We start from the raw sequence: 24,586 nt of genomic DNA on the forward strand, positions 1-24,586 counted from the left end.
TCACTTTGTAGACCAGGCTGGCCTCGAACTCAGAAATCCGCCTGCCTCTGCCTCCCGAGTGCTGGGATTAAAGGCGTGCGCCACCACGCCCGGCTCATAGAATTCTTATATATTCTTCTGTTGGCCACTGTGAAAAGACAGGATCTTCCCATAGCCCTGGCTCGCTTTGTAGATCAGGCTAGCCTTGAGCTAACTGTTTTCCTCCTGTTTTATGTGTATGGATATTTTGTCTATATGCAGTCTGTACACGCTGTGCATGTCTGGTGTCCTTGGAGGCCCGAAGAGGGCATTAGAAGTCCTGGCCCTGGAGTTCTAGACGGTTGTGAGCTGCCTTGTGAGTGCTGGGAACTGACCCTGGGCCCTCTTCAAGAGCAGCCAGTGCTCTTTAACTTCTGAGGCTCAGAATTACAATCCTACCTGACTTTAACAATTAATAATTTGTGGTCCTGAATTATACTTCTTCAGTTGAGCATCCTTTAAGAAAAAAAAAAAATGTGTGTGTGTGTGCATCTGTGTGCCTGTGTGTGTGTTTGCATGAGTTTGTGTGCTTTGTGTGTGCAGCAGCCTGTGGAGAACTGAAGAGGGCACCATATCCCGTAGAACTGGAGTTACCCACAGTCGTGGTTTGCCCTGTGGGTGCTGGGAATTGAACCAGGGTCCTCTGGAAGAGCAGTAAGTGTTCTTCATCACTCAGACATCTCATGTCTCAGCCACAGTTGAGTAGTTTATCATGTGTTGCTTGCCTTCTTGTATCTTCTCTAGAGGAATAAGTTTGATGTCTTTTGCCCATTTTTAGAATTAATTAAATCCATCAATTAATTTTGGGACAGGGTCTCTATGTAGCCAAGGCTGGCCTGGTGCTAGCTTTAGACACGTAATCCCCTTGTTTCAGATTCCCTGTGACGGTTGAACCTCAGTGGCTAGGAACACTTACCTCTCTTAGTGTAGCACACTAACATGGTTTGCACTCAATAAATATTAGCTGATACCACAGTTATCATTACATTTGCTGTCTCTGACCCGAATTGCAGAAAATATTGCTTACTTTTTTCAAAGTAGGAGGTGAGTCTGCAAAGATCTATGTTTATTGTCAGTTAAAGCTTCCCTGTCAGAGCTGATATTTTGCTTTTAATTAATGCCTTGACTCCTCAGTGTCTAAGTTGTCCTCAGTGCCGTTCCTGACAGCTGTCTGGGGTCCGAATGCTCTGCCCAGCTAGGAATTGTGGGTAGACAAAGAAAAGCTCTTTCTGGGCTGACAGCCCTTGAGCCCTTGAGTACCAGTTTAGAGGCTGATCTGGTGGATCCAGAGACTTGCAGCCCTAAGCCCTGAAACTGGATTGTTGCTCTAAGCTTTAGAAGACATTGCCGTACAGTTTTAGGCTGGCTAGTTGAGGCGTGTTGCTCTGGGCTTTAACCACCGTTGAGTGGCAGCTAATCACAAGCCTCAGCTTCCAGAGGCAGTGTGGGGCAGCCCACCTCAGCAGGGAACAGCAGATGGATAAGCCTCAGGTGCCAATCTCTTGGCCCTAAGTGACAGCCTTAGGGGCTCTTGGGTCCAGGATATCACAGTCCTCAGCTCTTGACTGTGGCCAGTTTTACAGTCCTCATACCTAGGGTCTCTGAACTGCTTGGCTCTTTAGAGTTAGCACTGCTTTGGAAATCTTCACTGACCGGGTCCTGTAACCTGGTCCTCTTCCTTTGTCCCTGATGTCCCTAGGCCTCTGCTCCCTGCGGTGCCTCTGCCAATGTCACTGCTGCTGTCCTTAGCCTGCTACCACTTGCTGCTGCTTCTGCTGTCCTTCCTTCTTGTTCCGAGCTTAGCCTGCTCAACTGGTGGTAAAGGACAAAAGAAGGCTAGAAAGGACTGGGTGCTGAACTGTCTTTGGTTCCAGAACTCACGCTACCTACCAGCAGAGGACGTTCAAGGCCAGCATTGGCTACATGGTGAATTTAAGGCCAGCTTGAGCTATATGAGACCCAAACTAAAAAAATTATTTTATTGTATTTTTGGACAAGAAGGCTGGTCATGTAGATGTAGCTCAGTGGTAATGCACTTGCCTGCTATGTGTGTGAGGGTCTGGGTTCTCTCTCTAGTACTAACAACCAAAAAGAGATAGTAAGACTCCGTCTCAGTTTTTTTTTCCTTCCCTCCATGTTTATTAAAACTGACAGAAAGAACCTGTACAAGAAATATATCAAATTGGGGGGTCGAGATCTGCTCAGCAGTTAAAAGCAGTCTGGTTCCTAGCACACATGTGCAGTGGTTCAGAGTTGCCGCAGCTCCAGCTCCAGAGGATCTAATGCTTTCTTCCAGCCTCTGTGAGCACCCATGCACGCATGGGAGATACACAGATATGATTATACGTAAAAAAAGAAAACCAAACCCCACAAAACCAAGTTGGGGTTAAAAGCATTGACTGTTCTTCCAGAGGACCTAGGTTTGAATCCCAGCACCCAATCGCTTTGAAACAGTAATCTTGNGAGACATTATCAGTTAGGAGTGCCTCTGCCCCTCTGCCCCTCTGCATCATCTGTCTCTCCTGTGATAGCCTTCCTTTTCTTAGATTTCACTTTCTAAGAGTCACCAGCCACGGGTAGGGTATCCAGAGGCAGTCTGTCTGGAAGAGTTCATTTCCCAAGCGCTGATTCTTGCTCTACCGGTTCTGTCCCAGCTTGAAGGCCTGTGTCAATGCTGATCAACATCTATTCAGGGGGTCATTCCAGGGCCCTGCTGTGTTCCATCTTTCAGTTCAGCTCATGTCCTCAGCTTACCAACAACGCTTCCTCCTGTTGATGCTGCCTCTGTTTTCCAGCTTTTGGGTCAATCCTCCTGCCTCAGCCTCTAGAGTGCCATGACCTCTGTACCAGTCACACTACAGTCCCTCATTCCACCTATCATGGCTCAGCTCACAAATGAAAAGCTGTGTTTGCACCAGTCCCGGGCCGCCTGCTGGCCACTGAGGGAGTTGCTGCTTTTTTAGCCTGGGTGAAAATAGCTTCAGGGTCATTTTGATCCACTGAGACCTGTGAGGCAAGCAGATGTCCAGCCCTAACTGAAGCTCTTGGGGCTGAGACGGTGCCTGTTGAAGCAGCTGTGACCGCCCGCCCGCCCGCTCTGCAGATTCCTCAAGGCTGAAGCAGCAAGCAGCTGTGGCAGCCATGCAGATTCCTCACGGCAGAGCAGCAGTGCTCGTGAAAGCAGGCTGTCTCACTGCTTGAAGTCTGGACAAGGGATGGATCTAACAGCTATCAGTTACAGAGCCCTTTGCAAAGGGAGAATAGATATTAAAGATGCTCTGACTAAATTGAACGTTAACAGTGAACTTGCAGTATAGTGCTTCACTCTCCCTGAGTCTCTCAGGAGATCGTCTGGTTGGGTTATAGGTGATGTTTAGACAGTTTTTCCTTCATCCCTTCCTGATAAGAGACAGGTGCTTGTAAATGCCACAGGATGTCTCTGGGAAGTGGCTGGGTTGGGGAAGCCCACTCTTTCCCTTTAATGGCTCCAGTGATGCATTGCTCTCCCCATCCCTACTTGATGCTGGCGAAGGTGGGAGGCAAGCAGGTTCCCCGCTGAGCTGGGTGTCAGCCCGGGATTACCATCGTCTTTAGGCTGCTCTAATGTGGCCTTGTGAGCTGGTCAGGGAAGACAGAAGACAGGAGATCAAAATCGGTATTAACTTAGACTTTCACTCGGCATGGAGGATCTTTTGTTTGTTTGTTCAACAAGCAAGGTCTTACTGTGTAGTCCAGTGTAGCCTCGAATCTAATCCTCCTGCCTCAGCCTGCTGAGCCGTGGGATCCGGGGAGTGCATCCCTGTGCCACCTTGACTTGATGACTATTTTCTGACAGCGCTGTGGGTGGACGACTGCTCATTTCGTGCTGCTGTGATTTAGACTGGGGTGGTTGTCTTAAGCACAGCATACAGAAGGCGGAACACAAATCTAAACCTGAAAATTTTTTTTGGAATAAGTGGTTTGGATCGTGTGTATTCAGCAACTAGGGATGCCGTCTGATGCCCGCTCGCTCTCTGTGTTATGTAGCTTTGTCCTGAGCTCCCCCTGTCCATCAGGTCTCTGTACCCATTTCTGTGACTTGTGTCTACAGCACCATTGGGTTGAATGAGTTTTATTTTATGTATCTAGGTTTTTTTTTTTAATTTATTTTATTACAGGTTGTGTATTCCCTTTTAAATATTATTTATTGATTGACTGATTGATTGATTGATTGGTTGATTATGTGTATCTATCTATCTAATCTGTGGTGTGCATGCAGATGTCAGAATGCAGGTAGACATCAGAGGTTACCTTTCGAGACTTGTACCACTTTCTGCCATGTGGGGTCCAGGAACGAAGCTTAGGTTTTCAGGGCTTGGTAGCAGGTTCCATCCCCTGAGGCCTTCTCACACCTAACTCCTGATTTTTGTTTTGTTATTCTGAGGTAGAGTCTTGCTGGACAGCCTTGCCCTGGTTGGCCTGGCTCTTGCTCTGTGCTCAGGCTGGACTCAGACTTGAGGCACTTGCGGCCGCCTCATCCTTCCCAGTGCTGGGATCCCAGGCAGCACCACACACTTGTAGCCCCATTTCTCTGATGAGCATCTTCGACTTGTTATTTCTTTTATCACCTGTAATAAGATGCCCTTCTGTCTGTGTACTACTAGGAAGTGGAACCAGGCACAAATGAATAGTCTGCGGAAGGACCACTGAGGCAGCTGAGAAATTGTAAAGATGTAAATGAAGCCCATCACGGTGGTGCAAGCCTGTAATCCTAGCATGCAGCAGGCCGAGGCAATAACATTGTGAATTCCAGGCCAGTTAGATTCCATAGCAAGATCCCTGAGTCCAGAGAAGGAGGGAACCAAGATAAACCAGTGGTGAGCCCATCATTTAGAACTGTGCAGCAGGTGACTCGCCTCTCAGCTGAGGCCTGGTGAAGCCACAGAGAGGGAGGGCAACCTTTGGGGGAATATGAACTGGTTCCCATTTGAATTTACACATCCTGCAGGCTACCAAAATCTCAAATGGAGATTTTACATTAAAAGTTGTTTCAATGGAGCTGAAGAGCTGGCTCAACAGTTAATGGCATTGACTGCTCTTCAGAGAAGATCTCGGCTTGGCAGCTCATAGCCAGCCATAACTCCAGTTTCAGGGGCTCCTGTCTTAGTTACTCTTCTACGGTGTGTACAGACACCATGGCCAAGGCAACTTACAACAGAAAGCATTTGACTGGGAGTTGCTTACAGTTTCGAGAGGCAGTGCATGTCTGTCATGGCAGGAAACGTGGCAGCAGGCAGGCAGGATTGGCACTTGAGCAGAGCTGAGAGCTTACATCTGAGCCACAGGTACAAGGGAGAGAAACTGGGCCTGCTGTGAGGTTTTGAAACCCCAAAGCCTGCCACAAGCAACACACCTCCTCCAGCAAAGCCTACCTCCTAATCCCTCTGCAGATCGGTCCACCAACTAGGGACTGACCACTTAAATATGTAAGCCTGGGCCATTCTCATTCAAACCACCACAGATGCAGTGTACTCCTCTGCCTTTTGTGGGCACTGGGAACACTGTGCAGACATGTAAGCCAGCAAATCACCTATACACCTAAAATAAAAAACAAATTAAAAAGCACACAAGCTGTTTGAAGGTTGGGAATGTATAGCTCTGTTGGTGGAGTGCTTCTGTAGCTTTCTAGAGGCTCTGGATTTGACCCACAACAATGCTTACGTAAATCTGGGGCTGTGGCACCCCTGTCTAGGCTTTTCAGGGTAGAGGCTGGTACTGAGGTCATTCCTTGCTGTGTATTGAGCTCAAAGCTACTCTAGGATGCATGAGAGGAGAGCCCCCTGTCTTTAAACAAAAAGTTGTTTAAGAGTCTAGTACCAGCCTGGTGGCGGCGGCATACGCCTTTAACCCCAGAACTCAGACTCTGCCACCCAGAGGCAGGCAGATGTCTGAGAGTCGAATACCCACACTCCTAAGCATGTAATAGATTTGTGTATTGCTTTTCTTTTCTTTTTTTTTTTTAAAGATTTATTTATTTATTATATGTAAGTACACTGTAGCTGTCTTCAGACACTCCAAAAGAGGGCGCCAGATCTCGTTACGGATGGTTGTGAGCCACCATGTGGTTGCTGGGATTTGAACTCTGGATCTTCGGAAGAGCAGTCGGGTGCTCTTACCCACTGAGCCATCTCACCAGCCCGTGTATTGCTTTTCCTGTTCACTTTTTCCAGATTAGTAGAGGCCCAGGAACTTGGAATATATATAACAATAAAAACTGTCAGCTGTGTCTGATTTCCAGATATGTTTAGCTATTAAAGAGGGGGCTGGAAAGATGGCTTAGAAGCTCAGAGAGCTTAACTGCTCCCTTCCAGAGGACATGTGTTTGGTTCCCAGCACTCAAGTCAGGCATCTCGAAGCTGCCTGGGACTCTAGCTCTTGCAGAAGACCTGGTCCTAAGCAGGTTTCAAGCTGGAGTTCTCTCTCCTGAGCCCCTTGAGTGCTTTTAGGCACACACTATCATCTGGATGTGTCTCCGTCTTTGACATCTTATGTTGACTAGTAGGAGCGGTTTTAAATTTTTCTAAGAAGAGTTTTCTTTAATGTGTATGAATATTTTGCCTACATGTAAGTCTATGTACCATGAGTGTGAGTGTGCCTGGTACCTGAAGAGCTTCACAAGGCATCATGTCCTCAGGAATTGGAGTTAGGGATGGTTGTGAACCTCTGTGTGGGTGCTGGGAACTGAACCTGGAGCAGCTAGGGCTTTTAACTGTAGGGCCCTCTCTCCAGCCCCAGGAGTGGTTTTGCTGAGACAGGCTCAGTTGAACTCAATCCCTGTCACCTGAGTGCTGGTCTTGGATGCACCACCACCTGACTCCTGACTCAGCAGTCTTCAGGGTTTTTTTTGTTTGTTTGTTTTGTTTTGTTTTGTTTTTTGAGACAGGGCTTCTCTGTGTAACCCTGGCTGTCCTGGAACTCACTCTGTAGACCAGGCTGGCCCCGAACTCAGAAATCCACCTGCCTCTGCCTCCCAACTGCTGGGATTAAAGGCATGTGCCACCCCTGGCCAATCTTCAGTTTTATTAAGCGTCTGCTATAGCCAAGGCTAGTGTTGATCCTCCAGGCCTCTGCCTCTGCCTCCTGAGTGTTAAGATTATTGGCACGTGCCACCATGGGCCTCTGGTTGTTTCTGATGACAGTTTTTCTTCAGTGCTGGAGATCAGACTCAGTTTCATCTGATCTCTGGGTAAGTACTCTACTAATGAGCTCCGTCCCAGTCGTTTAATTTTTATTTAAATTATTTTTAAACATATTGAGTGTTTTGCCAGCATGTATATGTATCTACCTCGTGCGTGCCTGGATCCCTGGAACTGGAGTTGAAGTTGGTTGAGAGTCACCATGTGGATGGGTGCTGAGATCCAGACCTGGGGCTCTGCAAGCTCACGGCTGCTGAGCCGCCTGTCTCTGCAGCCCCGGGGCCTCTCTTTCCTTTTCTTTTCTTTTCTTTTCTTTTCTTTTCTTTTCTTTTCTTTTCTTTTCTTTTCTTTTCTTTTCGTGTGTGTGTGAGAGAGAGAGAGAGAGAGAGAGAGAGAGAGAGACAGACAGACAGACAGACAGACAAGGACTCACTGTGTAGCTTAGGCTGGCCTCTAGATTACTTGTGCGTACCACCATGCTCAGCAGTTTCTGACGGGTCTGATGTTAGTTTTATTAAAATATTAGACCTTTTGAACAAAGCAAAGGTGGCTGGGTAGTTGTGGGGGGTTCGTTGGGAAATCAGTGCTTACCAAGTTGAAAGTTTGTGCAGACAGGCTAGCATAGCTGTGCAGTAGGTCCTGTGACGCAGCGCTGGACACAAGCAGGCAGGAAGATTGTGAGTTCCAGGCCGTTGTGCACGAGACAAAAGCAAAACAAANAAATNTTTTTTTTTTTTTTTTTTGGTTTTTCGAGACAGGGTTTCTCTGTATAGCCCAGGCTGTCCTGGAACTCACTTTGTAGACCAGGCTGTCCTCGAACTCAGAAATCCGCCTGCCTCTGCCTCCCGAGTGCTGGGATTAAAGGCGTGCGCCACCACGCCCGGCTTTTTTTTTTTTTTTTTTTAAAGTAGGACCTAAATATTTGCCCTGTGAGCAAGAGAGATCCCATTTCCCTTTGGACTAGAAGGCTTCTCTTTGCTATTAGTCCGAAAGTCCAGACAGATATTTCAGTCGGCCATGTTGTGTGGTTGTAGTGGTGCATGCCTTTAATCTCAGCACTGAGGAGACAGAAGCAGGCCAGTCTTTGAGATCCAGTTCTTTCAGTGGCAGAGTGGCAACCTGCCTCAAACAATAACAACAAAAGAAGAACAAACACAACCCCAAGTGCATTATGGGTTAGATAGATGGTTTTGGTTTTTTCAAACCGAGATTCTGCTATGTATCCCAGGTTAGCCTTGGACGCCCAGCAGTCTTCTTGCTTTAGCCTCCAAGTGCTGGGACTAAGGTATGCCCCCAACCTTCCTTTCCTTTTTATGAATTAATCAGAATAGTGATGCAAAGGCTCTTTAAATAGTTCAGTGCATGGAGTAGTCTTGGGTAGGGGCTAAGAGCAATTGCTGCTCTGATCTTGTAAGGACCTGGGTTTCTCACTCCTAGAATACCAGTTCCAAGGGGTCTGGTTGCTTTCTTCTGGGCGCTGCATGCCCTGCCTGCGCGCGTGTGGTGCATTTACCATGCTTTCGAAACACTCATGCACATAATAAAATAAAAATAAATCTTAGGCATAGTTTCAAATACCTGTATTATTCACTATGTAAAGCATCATCATAAAACAGGATATATATTTTATTCCTTAAGGTGCCTTACTAAATTATGACTATATTTTTCTTGGTATTTTCTAAAACAAACATTTAACTATCTAGAAAAAAGTGAAGAAAGGTTAATTAAACTGCTGCTAAATAATTCAGGGTGTTTTAGTGACTTAGCAGATGAAAGCTAGCACTTTGAAAATGTCTATTTGGAAGTCCTCACAGGACGGGGAAAGCAATTACTTTTCCGTAGGTCCGCGCTGCCTTCCCTCCCCTGCTGCTCTTCTCTTCCACTATGCCTTTCCCATTCTGTTGGAGACAGCTAGTTTTTGTCTGAAGTGGCTTTAATTTTCCTGCAGAAGTTATGTTTAATTGTAATTGCAAACTGTACATTAAGAATCTAAACATGGGCTGGTGAGATGGCTCAGTGGGTAAGAGCACCCGACTGCTCTTCCGAAGGTCCAGAGTTCAAATCCCAGCAACCACATGGTGGCTCACAACCATCCGCAACGAGATCTGGTGCCCTCTTCTGGAATGTCTGAAGACAGCTACAGTGTACTTACATATAATAATAAATAAATAAATCTTTAAAAAAAAAAAAAGAATCTAAACATTTTTATGTTTATGGGTGTTTTTCCTGCATGTATGTCAGGTGACCACTTGCATGCCTGGTGCCTGTGGAGACTAGAAGAAGGCATTGGATCCTCTGGAACTCGAGCTGCAGACCAATTGTGAGCCACCATGTGGGTGCTGGGAATTGAACCTGAGTCTTCTGCAAGAGCAGCAAGTGTTCTTGTCTTAGTTAGGGTGTCTGTTGCTGTGAAGAGATACCATGACAAAGGTAACTCTTATAAAGGACAACATTTGATTGGGGCGTACAGGTACGAGGTTCAGTCCATGGCGGGACTGTTCAGTTCATCAAGGTGGGAAGCATGGCGGGGTCCTGGAAGAGGAGCTGAGAATTCTACATCTTGTTCTGAAGAGAAACAGGAGAAGACTGTCTTCCAGGCAGCTAGGAGGAGGGTCTCAAAGCCCACGCCCACAATGACACACTTCCTCCAACAAGGCCACACCTCCTAATGGTGCCACTCCCTGGACCAAGCATATTCAAACCACCACATTCCACTTCTTGGCCCCCATAGGCCTGTTTTAATCACATGAGTCGGGGGGGGGGGTCATACCTAGTCATGGCATAATGCAAAATACATTTAATCCAATTTTAAAAGTCCCTGTAGTCTATAACAGTCTCAACAATGTAAAAAGTCCTAAGTTCAAAGTCTCTTCTGAGATTCATCCAATCAGTTAACTGTCAAAAGGCAGATCACATACCTCCAACATCCCAGGATGTGCATTGCCATTCCAAAATGTCATAGTGAGGAGACCCCGGACCAGAGCAAGGCCAGAAACCAGCTGGACAAACTACAGATGCCATGTCGTATGTCAAAGCGCTCTCAGATCTCTAGCTCCTTTCATCCCTGTTGGCTGCTGTTGGCAGATGTGGCATTCACCAGAAACAGCTTCCATCTCTTGGGCTGCTTCCACTCTGTTAGCAGCTTTCTTCGGCAGGTCCCCCACAGTTCTGCTGTCTCTAATGTCTTGGGTCCTCCGAGGCATCTTCAGTGTCACAGCTTCTTGTTCCAATGTCTGGGATCCACACAATCCTCTGGGTTCCTCCAACGGGCTTGGGTCACTTCTCCAGCTCTGCCTTCTGTAGCACTTTAGGCTCTGGTGGACCCCACTCCATTGCTGCCTTTGTTCTACATAGTCCTGGCTGTTCTGGAACTTGCTATGTAGGCCAGGCTAGCCTCTCTGCCTACAATGATTAAAGGTGTGAGCCATCACACTTAGCTTGTTGTTATTTTTAAACTAAAAAAAAAATTAAGTTTGGTTTAACAGAAAGACACCAATATGTGAGTGTGTGCTACCTTAGTGGCCAATTAATGATTGGTTAAGGATTATGCTTCTGCCCCCTGCCTGCAAGGGTGTGTGCGTGCGTGCGTGTGTGTGTGTGTGTGTGTGTGTGTGTGCGCACATGTGTGTGTGTGTGTGTGTTGGGAGTATCTTTGAAACTGAGACTCTTTCAGAGTGTACTTTATTTTTCATAAGACCTTCTCATTACCTTTCTGTACCTATGTGCAGGTTGGGGGTCAGCTAGAGACATTTAAACGTTTTGACTCTCTGTGATATCTTTATCTTGAATCTGTGAAACACTGCAAGGTTCCCTAGTTTTTTATTTCCAGGTTTCCCCTTTAAATTTCTGTCTAATCTGTTTGTCTGTTATTTGTGTCAACTGTGACAGTAACTTTATGCTGAGTCCATGCTTGTTTCCTAGGATACCATTTATTAGACACTAGGGTGAGAGAGGACTCATGGGCCGCTGTGACCTTTGACACTGCAGCATGATACTGTCATTTGTATATGAAGGATGCAGAGCTTTTTTAAAGGATACATAGTCCAGGGTTCCCACAGGCATGGGTGGTTCGTATGTGCTTGTTTTATATGATGCAATAAAGAAGTTCACAGGACGGGGCTGGAGAGATGGCTCAGCGGTTAAGAGCACTGACTCTTCTTCCAAAGGTCCTGAGTTCAGGTCCCAGCAACCACATGGTGGCTCACAATCATCTGTAATGACATCTGACACCCTCTGCTGTTGTGTCTGAAGACAGCTACAGTGTACTTATATATAAATAATAAATAAATCTTTAAAAAAAAAGAATTCACAGGAGATGCTGGGTCCACGGCTCAGTGGTTAAGAGCACCGGCTAATCTTCCAGAGAATCAGAGTCCAGTTCCCAGCACCCGAAAGAAGGCCCACAGTCCTCTGTGACTCTAGACCCAGGAGGTCTGACACCCTCTTCTGGACTCAGTCCTGTGTCCTCATGCTACACATACATATTTGCAGCTAATCAATTACCCATGCATATCAAATGAGTGAATGAAGAAGCAAATGAATAAATGAAGTTCTCAGCCACTTCCAAGGTTTCCTCTTGTTAACAGGCATGTTGTGTAGTATATTTTGAGCATTCTTGACAGACACTGGGCTATCAATTGTTTTTTTGTTTTTTGTTTTTTGTTTTTTTTAAAGAATGGGTAATTTTCTTATTTATTTATTTATTGATTGATTATATGTAAGTACACTGTAGCTCACTTCAGACACTCCAGAAAAGGGAGTCAGATCTCATTACAGATGGTTGTGAACCACCATGTGGTTGCTGGGATTTGAACTCATGACCTTTGGAAGAGCAGTCAGTGCTCTTACCTGCTGAGCCATCTCACCAGCCCTCAATTGTTTTCTTTATTTTAGTTTTATGTATGGGTATTTGTCTTCATGCATATGTGTATTCCCTGGAACTAGCCTCACAGGTAGTCAGGGAGCCGCCATGTAGGTGCTAGGAATTGAACCTGGGTCCTCTAGAGGAGCAGCCAGTGCTCCCGACCTTGGAGCCACCTCTTCAGTCCCTTGATTGTATTTTTTCATGGAGTTATTTCTGATGAACTTGAAGAAACTTGAAGAACTAAAAATCAATATCCCACCCCACCTCTTTGGAGACAGGGTTTCTCTGTGGGGCCCTGGCTGCCCTGGAACCTGATTCTTAGTTAGACTAGGCTGGCCTCAAACTCAGAGGTCCATCTGCCTCTGTCTCCTGAGTGCTGGGATTAAAGGTATGCACCACCACCACACAGTGTAAATATTGCCTCAAAATAAAAGTGAAAATGTACTTTTAAAATATATTAAGATATAATTATATCATTTCTTACCCCTGTCTAACCGCTTCCATGTTCTGCCCCCCTCCCATCTCAAAGTCATAGCCTCTTTTTCCTTAACTATTATTTTTACATGTGTGTATGCAATAAATATAGACGTGCCATGTGCTGAGTCTACTGGGTGTTGCTCTTCTGTGTGTGTTTCTCAGGGCTGAGCCTTGGCATTGGGTAGCCATTTGGGGGCTCATCCCTGGGAAGACTGATTCTCCCTCTCAGCAATTCTCTCATCTCAGGATGAGGCTGGCGGGAGTCCCCTCGTCCATGGCCTGCCAGCTGGTGTTGTCATTGTCAGGCCTTGTTTGAACAGCTGTATTTATAGTTGAGTGTCATGGGGGTAGCTTCCTTGCCATATCTAGACAGTCTTCCGGTCCTCTGCCTCTTGCAGTCGTCCCCCCATCTTTCTAGTGTTCCCCGAGCCTTAAGTGTAGGGGCTGTGTTTGGATGCATCAGTGAGGGCCCCGGGTTAGTGGTCCTCGGCCTGGGCTGGGTGCTGTGGGCGAGCAGCCCTCTGCATGCTGGTCCCTTGTGATCACCTCCAACGGCTGCGAAAGATGCTCTGGCAAGGGATTAGCTCTATACTTAGAGTGCTGTGCCCTGCGTGTGGGCTGAGGAGCCAGAGACCTGAGTCCCAGAGAGAAGGGGAGGGGCCAAGAGAAGGAACAGACTTTTCTGCTAACATGGTCAGGTTCTAAGGTCAGGTTCGCTTCAGACAATGGCGGTGCGTTTTATTAACCGAAGCCCGGTTCATAGGAACTCGCGTCCCATCGAGGATGCTCGTTACCGCAGCAGTAAACGTGTGTGTGGTTTTCCTCCTAGGATCTCCCTGGGGAAAGACATGACTGTCTGCGGAGATTCATCCTGACAAGAAGTTGATACCAGAGAAGGAAAAGAAATTGACAGCTAGAGAACAGAATCTTAAACAACCAGGATTTTGGATTCATTACTTCCAACTATAGACTTCTGTCGCCACTTTTAAGTTAGCAGGATTCCCAGAACCTGGACGAAGATAATTTCTTCTGGTTTTTGTTTGTTTTCTCTCTTTCTTTCTTTTTTAATTTGATCTCGAGGAAACTGCAATGTCTAGGAAACAAAGCCAGAGAGGTAAGATCACGTATGTGCATAAACTGTTAAGAGAATGACTGTTACCGGCAGGCAGGGGATGTGTGTAGCTTAGTGGTGGATGCTTGCCCAGCATGCACGGGGCCCTGGGTTTTAGTCTCGAGCGAGCGTTGTGTGAATATGCAAGCCCAGAGCATGGCGACAGGGACTAACGCTCAGGCCTGGGGCACGCGTGAGGTGAGGATCCTTAGGTAAGTGTGTGGTTTGGAACCGTTCACTCAGTAATGTGTCCTGAGCCACTTCTCAAGCATTAGCATTGTCTTGGTGTTAGTTCTGCATATAAGCTTGATAAGGGACTTGATCTCCTTAGAAATTGCTTTCCTGGGCTGGTGAGAAGGCTCGCTCAGCAGTTAAGAGCACTGACTGTTCTTCCAGAGGTCATGGGTTCAAATCCCAGCAACCACATGGTGGCTCACAACCATTCATAATGAGAAACAAACAAACAAACAAAAACCTAGCCAGGCAGTGGTGACACATGATTTTAATCCTAGCACTTGGGAAGTAGAGGCAGGCAGATTTCTGAGTTNGAGGCCAGCCTGGTCTACAGAGTGAGTTCCAGGACAGCCAGGGCTATACAGAGAAACCCTGTCTCGAAAAACCAAAACAAACAAACAAACAAAAAAAAACCCAACCCTCCCACTCCCTCCCCCAAAACAAAAAAAAAACCCACCACCAACAACAAAACACAAAAAAAACTATGGAACGGAGCAAGTGGGGCCCAGAGCGAGCAGGGCTGGAGCAAGAGGGAGAAGGGAAGGGGAAAAGAAAAGAAAGAAAAAAAGAAATTGCTTTCCTATTCAAGACAGATGTATCCAATTGTAATAAATTTGTTAGAGGGTGAGGTGTGACCTTCTGCTGCCGTCCATTCCTACAATGGCAAGGCGTGAGGCATGCTGGGAGCTGCTTCCTGCCTCATGGTTCCTATTCCCAGGGAAGGAAGTGGCGTGAGGGTGAGGGCTTCCTGGCTCCTTTCCTTCTTTAGCTTTCCTTCCAGGTTTGCCTTCATGGCAAAATGGAAGACACAGGCAGGAAGTATGAAGAGAGGTTACTCTGAGGGAAACAAAACTGGCTGCACAGGGCCCTTCTTCAGTGCACTGGAGCCGCCACGGGAGCCGGGTCCCCACCGCACAGGGTCGCTGTGCGCTCATTTCAGGAATGGCCCAAGGTGTCTTGACTTTCTTCTCTTGTTCATTTTAATTTTCAGCCTAATGTTCTTTAATTCGAAACACAACTCCATGAATTGAGGTCTTCACATACTAAATACGCTTTTTTTTTTTAAAGATTTATTTATTCATTTATTATATGCAAATACACTGTAGCTGACTTCAGACGCCACAGAAGAAGCACCAGATCCCATTACAGGTGGTTGTGAGCCACCATGTGGTTGCCGGGGTTTGAACTCAGGACCTTCAGAAGAGCAGTCAGTGCTCTTAACCGCTGAGCCATCTCTCTAGCCCCCTAAATACACTTTTAATTTTGATTTGACAGTTCAAAAACCTAAGACTATATGGCAGAGCTCCTCCTAGTTTTGAAAGTTGTATGTTCTTCATATAACAGATTTTCATAAAGAAAACTTACACTGTAAGGAATGGTTAGATTACTAAAAGAGTTCAAGTGGGATGACTTATAAACTGGAAAAAATGTATACTATTTCCTTTTAGTCAACAACATGATTGCTCTTGCTGCAGTTACACTTGAAGACAAGCTTCTATTCCCTCCTGCACGTGAGAGCCACCGTGAGGAAAGGGGACATAGCACTTGGCTGTCAGTGATTTACTCTGACAAGAAGGGCCTCTGACAAGAAGGGCCTTCGTGTGTGTGTTTGTGTGTGTGTGTGTGTCCGTCCATGGAGTCCAGAAGAGCCTGTCAGAGCCCCCTGGAGCTGGAGTTACAGGTGGTTGTGAGCCTTTTGTGTGGATGCCGGGAACCAAGCCTGCTCTTCTGTAAGATTTATTTCTTTCATATTTCAAATAATTGTGTTACTCCCCTCTCCTTTTCCCCCTCCCGCACCCTCTTATCTACCCTTCCTTGCTCGCTTTCAAACCGATAGCCTCTTTTTTCCATGTAAGTGTTTGCTTCTGAAAGGCTACCGGAGCATACTGCAGTGGTGTCATTCAGAGTGAGCTAGAAATCATACCAAGTGGCATTTTGTCATCTAAATTTCCCATCTCTGATTTGCTTCCTTTTCAAGTATTCATGTGTATACTTGTGTGTGCGCGCACACACACACATGCACACAAGACTAAGGACAACCTCAGCTTTGTTCCTCTTTTGGTCTGGTCCTCGTGGCTTTTAAAACAAGGCCACTCTGTAGCCTGGGACTTGCCAATTAGGCTAGGCTGGCTGGCCAGCAAGCTTGCATTAGTCAACCTGCCTCTCACTCCCCAGCTGGGATTATAGATAGGCACATGCCACCAAGCAAGCCCAGCTTTGGTTTTGGACATTAAGCCAGGGCCTCATCCTTGAACAGCAAGAGTGTTATGTATGGGGTGAGCTATCTCCTCAGCCCCATGTTTTCTTTATTTTTCTAAATGTCCTTTTTTTTTTTTTTAATAGTCCTTTTCTTCATTATTAAGCACTATTAGTAGAATAAAAGGTTATCACTCCAATACTAAAATCTTCAGTTTTGAAGCTTGAGAATACCCTAGGCTAGTTAACAGTTCTGCTTCTCTCTCTCTCTCTCTCTCTCTCTCTCTCTCTCTCTCTCTNCTCTCTCTCTCTCTCTCTCTCTCTCTCTCTCTCACTCTCTCTCTCTTTTTGACAAGCTCTCTTATGTAGCCCTGGCCTGCCTCTGCCTCACTGGTGGCACTAAAGATGCGTGCTGTTCCACTCGGTGTTGGCAGCTTCCCTCCTCGCACTTACGTTTGCAGTAGAGCCCGAGCTCCTACAGGTTCCTGTAGTTCATGCGAAGAAACAGCTCCATTTATAATTTTGTAACAGTTTTCCAAGCTGGTATGAAATGGCATGGCATAGCTCATTGATGAGGAAAAGCTAAGATATAGTTTTACTAGATACCATGTTTATTTTCTGGCAGCTTGCTGACCCATCTTTTATGACCCACCATGTAGGTCACCTCTCTGCTTTGCCCCTCATCCATACATAGCTGTTCCATCGCTCCCTCCCTCCCTCCTTCCCTCCCTCTGCTTCCCTTCTACCTGAACCTCCTTGCTTTTGTCCTTCCTTTCCCTCTCTCCTTACCTCCCTTCTCTCCCTTTTCTTTCTTTCATCTATCTTGTAACCCAATGCCAGGGAGACAGAGACAGATGGATTTCTGGTTCTCAGTTGCCAGCCAGCCTCATCTAGGTGCAAGCCCCAGGCCAGAGAGAGACCCCGAGGAATGCTCACTTTGATGGTCAGTACTAGGTGTGTTCAGTTCATACAAGAACCACCGCTACAAGAGTTGACGTTGTTCAGGCATTTCTTTTCAGTTTATTTTTTAAAGAAGTTTTGTGTTTGCTTGCTTATTTATTTTGTGCATGAGTGCATGTATCTGTGTAGGGACACGCATGGCTTTGTGTATGAGTGTATCTGTGTGATGTGGCGTCCATGTGCGGCTCAGAGGAGAACTTGGAGGAGTCCTTTTCTCCTTCTACCATCTGAGGCCCAGGGATCCAACGTGGATCACCAGACTTGGCAATGAGACCTTTGCCTGCTGATTCACTGTGGGCCGTTGAGTTTACTTTTAATTCTCTATGTAGCCTTGTGTGTCCCGGGAACTTGCTCTGTAGACCAGGCTGGCCTCAGACTCACAGAGATCCCCTGCCTCTGCCTCCCAAGTGCCCACCATGCCTGACTGACTTTTTAATTTTCAAAGAGAGTTGAATAATAGAAGAAAGATGGCTAATGATGGTCTGATAGCCGTACTTCCAGGTTATCTGGGCTTCCAGACTTGCTGTTTTCTAACTTTACCTGCATTTAATTGGGCCTTCCCTTCTCTTACCTTTCTCTGGCCATGGTAAATATAAGTCATGCTGTTCCTCATCTGCTTTCTCTCTGTGTAGAGTTAGAGCTGTGGGTTCCACAGGAAGCTGGCTGCCACGGCACTGTTGGAGTAATGGCTCTGTGAGGTAGTGTCAAGTGAACAACAGCAGGCGTTTTGTGCAACATGGAGCAGAGCGCCGACTTCCTGGCCATGGCGCCACACTCAGTGTGTCACTCTGGACAGGGACAGTACTGTCTGTAACCGATGCCCCAGGCTGGGAGCATTGTTCAGTGGTAGAGCTTTTGCCTAGCGTGCAGGAAGCCTTGGGTTTGATGCCCAGCACTGCAGAGTATGAGGAGGGGTTCTCAGGTTATAATCCCATTTTTCTCCTCACCTTGTCAAAGGAATACTTTGTCATCATTTATATGGTAGGAAATGGTGTAATCAATCTAAATAAAAGATACAAATGTAGTAGCTCCCTGCGAATCTCCACACCTGAGTGGAATCTTCTGTACACCTAAGTTTGCTATAGCAGTCTAGAGTGGAGGGTGCGCAGGTCTTCTGATGAGGAGAAATCTGTTAATAAAAGTCTCTTCAGCCGGGCGTGGTGGCGCACGCCTTTAATCCCAGCACTNGGGAGGCAGAGGCAGGCGGATTTCTGAGTTCGAGGCCAGCCTGGTCTACAAAGTGAGCTCCAGGACAGCCAGGACTACACAGAGAAACCCTGTCTCGAAAAAAAACGAAAAAAAAAACAAAAAAAACCAAAAAAAAAAAGAGAGAGAGTCAGGCATGGGTAGCTCTTACCAAAGAGGGCGGGGTCGAAGCTAGAGGATTCTTCATCTTGTTTGAATCTTGCCTAAGAATAACTTAACACAGTTTCATTCTTTAAAAATGTATCTCTGAAGACTTATGACTGGTCAGAGTACAGAGTATAAGGGACTGTTGAATGTTCAGCAATAAAGGGGATATTTATATCACTTCCTCCAAAGCCCAAGGAGGAAGGACAGAAGGAGTGTGGATTTTTGGGCGCAGCCTGCCTGCTACACTTTTGACCTCATGACAGCTGTGATAACTTCCACAAAATGTACCCAAGATTGAGCCTCCTGTGCTGTCATGGGAGCGGGAGGGAGGGGCTCATGGCCCCCACCCCTCCCTGAGGATAGGTGTAGTTAATAGCTAATGGGGTGTGTGTGTGTGGGGGGGTGTTTCCTGTAGTGGTATAGTCACAGTTAGCTTCCTATGCTCCTATTGGTCCATTACAAAAAGGGTGGTGGCCAGAGAGACAGCTCAGGGTTAAGAGCAGGGGCGGTTCTTGATCCTCAGGTGGGAGGTAGCTCAGTACAGTGCTTACAGGGCACACTGAGGACTTGAATCTGTCTTGAGCTCTGGCTTGCACTGTAAAGCCCAGCACTTGAGAGGCAGTGTGAGTGGCCCATGCCTTAAACAACAGCAAACATGCTCTTAACACAGCTAACTAGAAAACGAATTCCAACTTAGAGTTTGTGAGGGGGTGCGGAGGCCTGTGTGCTCACGTGGTTGTGGGCCCGAGTCCAGCCTTGGATATCATTCCTCAGGAGTCATCCACTTGGGGTTCTGAGACAGTCTTTCGTTGTCCTGGAGCTCCCTCACAAGGCTCAGCTGGTTGACCAGCAAGCTCCAGCCATCTGCCTCTCCCTGCTTCTCTGAGAGTGGGATTATAAACACAAATATGTCTGGCTTTTTGAAAATGAGTTCTGGGATTGGAGAGCTGGCTCGGTAGTTAACAGGATTGGCTGCTTTTTCAGAGGACCCAGGTTCACTTGCCAATACCCACATGGCAGCTTTTAACCATCCATAACTCCAGTTGTAGGGGATCCAACATACTTTTCTGACTTCCACGAGCATTGAGCTATCTCCCTAGTCTCCTAACTCTTTGGGGCTTGGTTATGGATGGATTCTGCATTTATGAGCCAAGATGTGGGGGTGTACTAGGGCCTTCACAAACAGACCCTGCATTTAAACCATCCTGATGTTGTCCACTGCATCTTTTCCTTCTGCTCCCTCCCCACCCCGTTTCCTCCACTTACCCCTCTGGTTCTGCGATTACAACATGCGCTACCACACCCAGTTTACTTTATATACTTGGTTTTTGTTCATTGCCGTGCTGGATCAACTCAAACAGTGTTGATGGGATGAGTGCACAGCTGCCATTTGATTCCTCTGTAGTTTTATATTTGCTGATGTGTCGTTAGGAGAACAATTAACAAGCTAGTAAGAGTCCTTTTCTAAAATAGGCTATACATTGATATTTTGCTCTAAGAGTGTCCCCCATGTCCTAAGAGATTGGTGTCTTGGTGTCACCCTGCTGTCACTGATAGGTCTTTGGTGCAGGGGGAGTGCACTACAGCCTTCAGATTGCATCATTTGGCTGATGTGCAGTGAGTCTGAGGAGGTGTCTAGGTGCCTGAGCTTTGGCTCTATAGGGCCTTCCTCTTTCTACACTGCATCTCTTTCAGTTGGTAAGGATAACTGAGAACTAGCCATGTTGTGTAGTCATCTGCAAGACTGAGGCTTACACATGCTGAGTTTGTGTAAGTGCCCGAGATTTTTTTTTTTGTGTTAACAGAGGTTTTATCTAAACAGATTCACAGTTTATTGGTAATGGCTAATGATTTCCCTTAAAAACAACATGGGCTCCAGTCATGTTCTCTTTCACGCATGTCCTCAGATCTTACCAGAACTTAGAACTTGATCTTCCTTAACAACTAGGAGATATTTGGAATGAGGGTAGAAATTAAGCTCTAAATGAAACTTTAACTAAAATACATACATTTGTAATAATAGGAAAAGAATTTGGAATATACTATCACATTTCAATGTTTTTTATACTCCCTTTGTCAGAATTTCCCCTATCACTTGCTTCCCTGAGATTTTAATTCCCAAACTACTCCCAAGTGGGTTTCAGGAATCAGTAATCCTGAAGCCATCTATCTGGGAGGGATCTTAGGCCCTTAGTCTAGACCGTAGAGGCACACCTTACATTTTAGCATAAGAGTCCTCAGAAGGTAGCCATGCACATCAGAATTTGAGAAACACTTTAATCTTTTCTGGGCATTGCCTCTCACAGAATTGAAGCATTCAGCGTCGATGCAGGGGTGTAGTGATAGATGTGATTCTCTGCCTACCAGGTGTAAGTCAATAGCCAGCATCTCACACACAGATACACACAAACACACACACACACATACACACACACGCGCGCGCGCGCGCGCGCGCTGTGGTAATTTACTAATTATATAGCCACAGTTTAGTAAAAACTTGAAAAAAAGAATAACTCATTGGAGGGTTAGTTTTATTTACCTTGCTGATCGAGTTTCATTTGCTGAATACAGACTTGAACGTAGTGTTGGTAACACAAACTTGGATACATTGCTTAATAAATCACACCTCCAATCTGGGAACATCAGTCAGTGGATGCATTCATGAAATCCAGAGTCAAGAGTACATACGTGGCAGTCTAGGAGACAAATTACTTGTATTTGTTGTGAATTAATTGTTATTAGAGGTGCCCCATATCTCTAACAACATCACAGGCAGTTACTTGCTTATGACATTTTGGGGGGCTTACAGATTAAGGTAGGATAACTAAGAAAGAGGTGAAGGATTATAGAATACTCTTTTTTTTAAAGATTTACTTATTTATTATATGTAAGTACACTGTAGCTGTCTTCAGACACTCCAGAAGAGGGAGTCAGATCTCGTTACAGATGGTTGTGAGCCACCATATGGTTGCTGGGATTTGAACTCCAGACCTTCGGAAGAGCAGTCCGGTGCTCTTACCCACTGAGCCATCTCACCAGCCCTAGAATACTCTTAATATGCTTGGCATATTGCTATTTTCCTCAAAATATACTTTAAAATATAAACAGTTGAGAGCACTTGCTGCTCTTGTAAAGGACCTAGGTTTGGTTCCAGTACCTCCATGGTGGTTGGCAGCCATCTACGACTCCAGTTCTAGGGCATTCAATGTTCTTCTGTCCATTGTAGGATCCAGGCACACAAGGTGCACATACATACATGCAGGCAATCACTTAAGTACATAAAAANANTTTTTTTTTTTTTTTTTTTTTTTTGAGACAAGGTCTCACTGTATAGCTCTGGCTATCCTGGAACTCACCATGTAGACCAGGCTGACCTTGAACGCACAGAGATCTACCTGCCTCTGCCTCCTAAGTGCTGGGATTGAAGGTGTGTGCTACCACACCGGATAAAAATAATTTTTTTAAAACTTTCATTTTATGAGTAACTCAAAATATAGTTACATATGAGCTATCCATGTAGTGGAAATTTCCAAGTAGTTTCTAAATCATGATTAATTATATGAGGGAAAAAGTAGTTAGTCTTGGATGAATAGAATACATAGATTATGGGCTGGAGAGATGGCTCAGTGGTTAAGAGCACCGACTGCTCTTCCGAAGGTCCTGAGTTCAAATCCCAGCAACCACATGGTGGCTCACAACCATCCATAATGAGATCTGACGCCCTCTTCTGGTGTATCTGAGGACAGCTACAGTGTACTTAGATATAATAATAAATAAATCTTTAAAAAAAAAGAATACATAGATTATATCAAGGTTGAATTTATTTTTCTCTTACATTCTTTCAGATTCATCAGGGTTCATTTTTGATTTGCAGTCCAATACTGTCCTGGCCCAGGGAGGAACCTTTGAGAATATGAAGGAGAAGGTAAGCCCACTTACTATGGATACTTGAATATTATAGGAAAATGTTTTAATATAAACAGTGAATGTTACAAATGCATTATGAAAATGAAATCTGCTGGGCATAGTGGCCATGCCTTTCTCTCCAGTACTTGGAGACCGAGGCCGGTGGATCTCTGAAACCAGCAATCTGGTCTACACAGCAAGTTCCAGGCCAACCAGAGCCACATTGTGAGACCTGATTCCAAAGAAAAGGGAGGAGATGTGGGGAGAAGAAAATGGGATCCTAGGAGCAAAGTAGAATGCCACTAGATGATGTCATTGGGATGATGACCATGGGGTCTCTGAGGAAGCAAGCAGTTCATCAAAATGTGTAGAAATGCTTTTCTTTTCTTTTTTATCTCCATATATGTTTCTTCTGGATTCTTTGAAGACATTCAGTATCAATGCTATTACTAATATTCATGTGACTGAGAATGCAGCTCCTTTCTTCGTTGTCTCTTTATGTTTTGAGATAGGGTATCTCTGTGTAGCCCTGGCTGTCTTGGAACTTAAGACTAGGCTGGCCCCCAACTTAGGGAAATACAGACTCAGAGACCAAAGTGTTAATGGTTTTTTTAATTAGCAGATATTAGTTATACACGATAATGGACTAAGGTATAAAGGGTAAGAGAAGAATGCACGTCTAAAGTTCTATAACAATGTTGTATTTGGACTGAAGGTGTCAGTGTGTGAGCTGCAGCCTCTGGGAGGACCTAGGAGCCGTGGCTGACCAGTGGCAGGAGGCTCATGTAGGCCCTGGATCTCCAGTTCTACCATTGTCTACCCAAACCTCTCTTAGCACTTCCTTAAGACATAATCCATTATACATTGTACAGAAAGACAAATACAACTGAAAAGGAAGAAAATACAATTATCTACCCAGAAAAATCCATGAAAACAACAAATGATTAAGACAAACAAGAGTTTATCCAAAAAGGAAAAAAAAGAAAACAAAACAAAAAAAACCTCATTGAAATTGCTAGCTTTAAAATAGATACATAATAATAAAATATTTGGGGCTGGAGAGAGAGCGCAGTTGTTTAAGTTTTATGTATATGAGTGTTTGACCTGCGTGGACACAGTCGAGCCAGAAGAGAGCACTATGGACACAGAAAGTGGGGTGTAGCCCTGCATGCTTGCTTCCCTAGCACTGTCAGTGCGCATATGGGACACCTGGAGCTTGCAGGCCAGCCAGTTCCCCAGCCCAGGGCAGTCAGAGAGTGTCTCAAAACAAGGATGGGTGCCTGCATGCGTGTGTTCACATGTACCTGCATACACATGTACATGTGAGTGTTCCATTGTTTATTTATTTACTTATCTGTGTATTTAATGTGGATGGGTGTGTGTGGGTGTGTGTGCATGTCTGTGCAGTGTGTGCTCGCAATGTCTGCGGAGGCCAGGCCAACGTTAGGCACCATGTGGGTGGGGGGTCTGGTCGAAGAGCTACCGGTGCTCTCAACCACCAAGCCGTCTCTCCAACCCCTATAAACTATATACATAGATATATATATTTCATTTCAAAAACATATAATGTCTAACAAAATCACACATCTGCCAGGCACGATGGCATATGCCTTTAGTCACAGCACTCAGGAGGCAGAGGCAGGCAGCAGCATCTTTGAGTTTGAGGCATAAGTTCTAGGCCAGCCAAAGCTACACAGTAAGACCCAAACAAACAAGCCAGTTTATAGAGCAGTTTGGAATTATCAGTGAGCGCTGATCATAGGTTCTGACAGTTACACAGAAGACCTGCCATTGCGCTGTTCTCGGCACTGAGGCGTCAGCCACAGACAGACACACACTAGTCCAGGATTGGCGCTCCAGAGTGAGTGCTGGCTTTGCATGAACAGACCCTGGGGTTTACCTCTAGCACTGCAAAAACAAAACAAGAAACCAGCAAACAAAACTGTCCAACTATCCACCAGCCAGGAGAGCAAGTGAGTTAGTGTGTTGTACAGTAGGAATGCCATACACTGTGTGATAATCCATGAGGAGCAGGTGTATGTTAACTGTGTGAGTGACATGTACAGTGTGTGTTAACTGTGTGAGTGACATGTACAGTGTGTGTTAACTGTGTGAGTGACATGCACAGTGTATGTTACCTGTGTGAGTGACATGTACAGTGTGTGTTAACTGTGTGAGTGACATGTACAGTGTGTGTTAACTGTGTGAGTGACATGCATAGTGTATGTTAACTGTGTGAGTGACATGTACAGTGTGTGTTAACTGTGTGAGTGACATGTACAGTGTGTGTTA

The 24,586-nt window shown here is 45.6% G+C and overlaps 1 protein-coding gene across 1 annotated transcript in view; it reads left to right on the top strand.

The window, feature by feature from the left end:
- The window catches only part of Spats2 (spermatogenesis associated serine rich 2), a 78,660-nt gene that overhangs the window by 10,235 nt on the left and 43,839 nt on the right, over nucleotides 1-24,586 (top strand). Inside the window, exons 2-3 of the mRNA XM_021183323.1 lie at nucleotides 13,364-13,648; nucleotides 22,234-22,313. Coding sequence (XP_021038982.1) covers nucleotides 13,624-13,648; nucleotides 22,234-22,313 — 105 coding nt within the window. The 5' untranslated portion in view covers nucleotides 13,364-13,623. The remainder of the gene's footprint in view (nucleotides 1-13,363; nucleotides 13,649-22,233; nucleotides 22,314-24,586) is intronic.

This window comes from Mus caroli, chromosome 15, assembly GCF_900094665.2.
Source record: "Mus caroli chromosome 15, CAROLI_EIJ_v1.1, whole genome shotgun sequence".
In the NCBI taxonomy this organism is placed as follows: domain Eukaryota; kingdom Metazoa; phylum Chordata; class Mammalia; order Rodentia; family Muridae; genus Mus; species Mus caroli.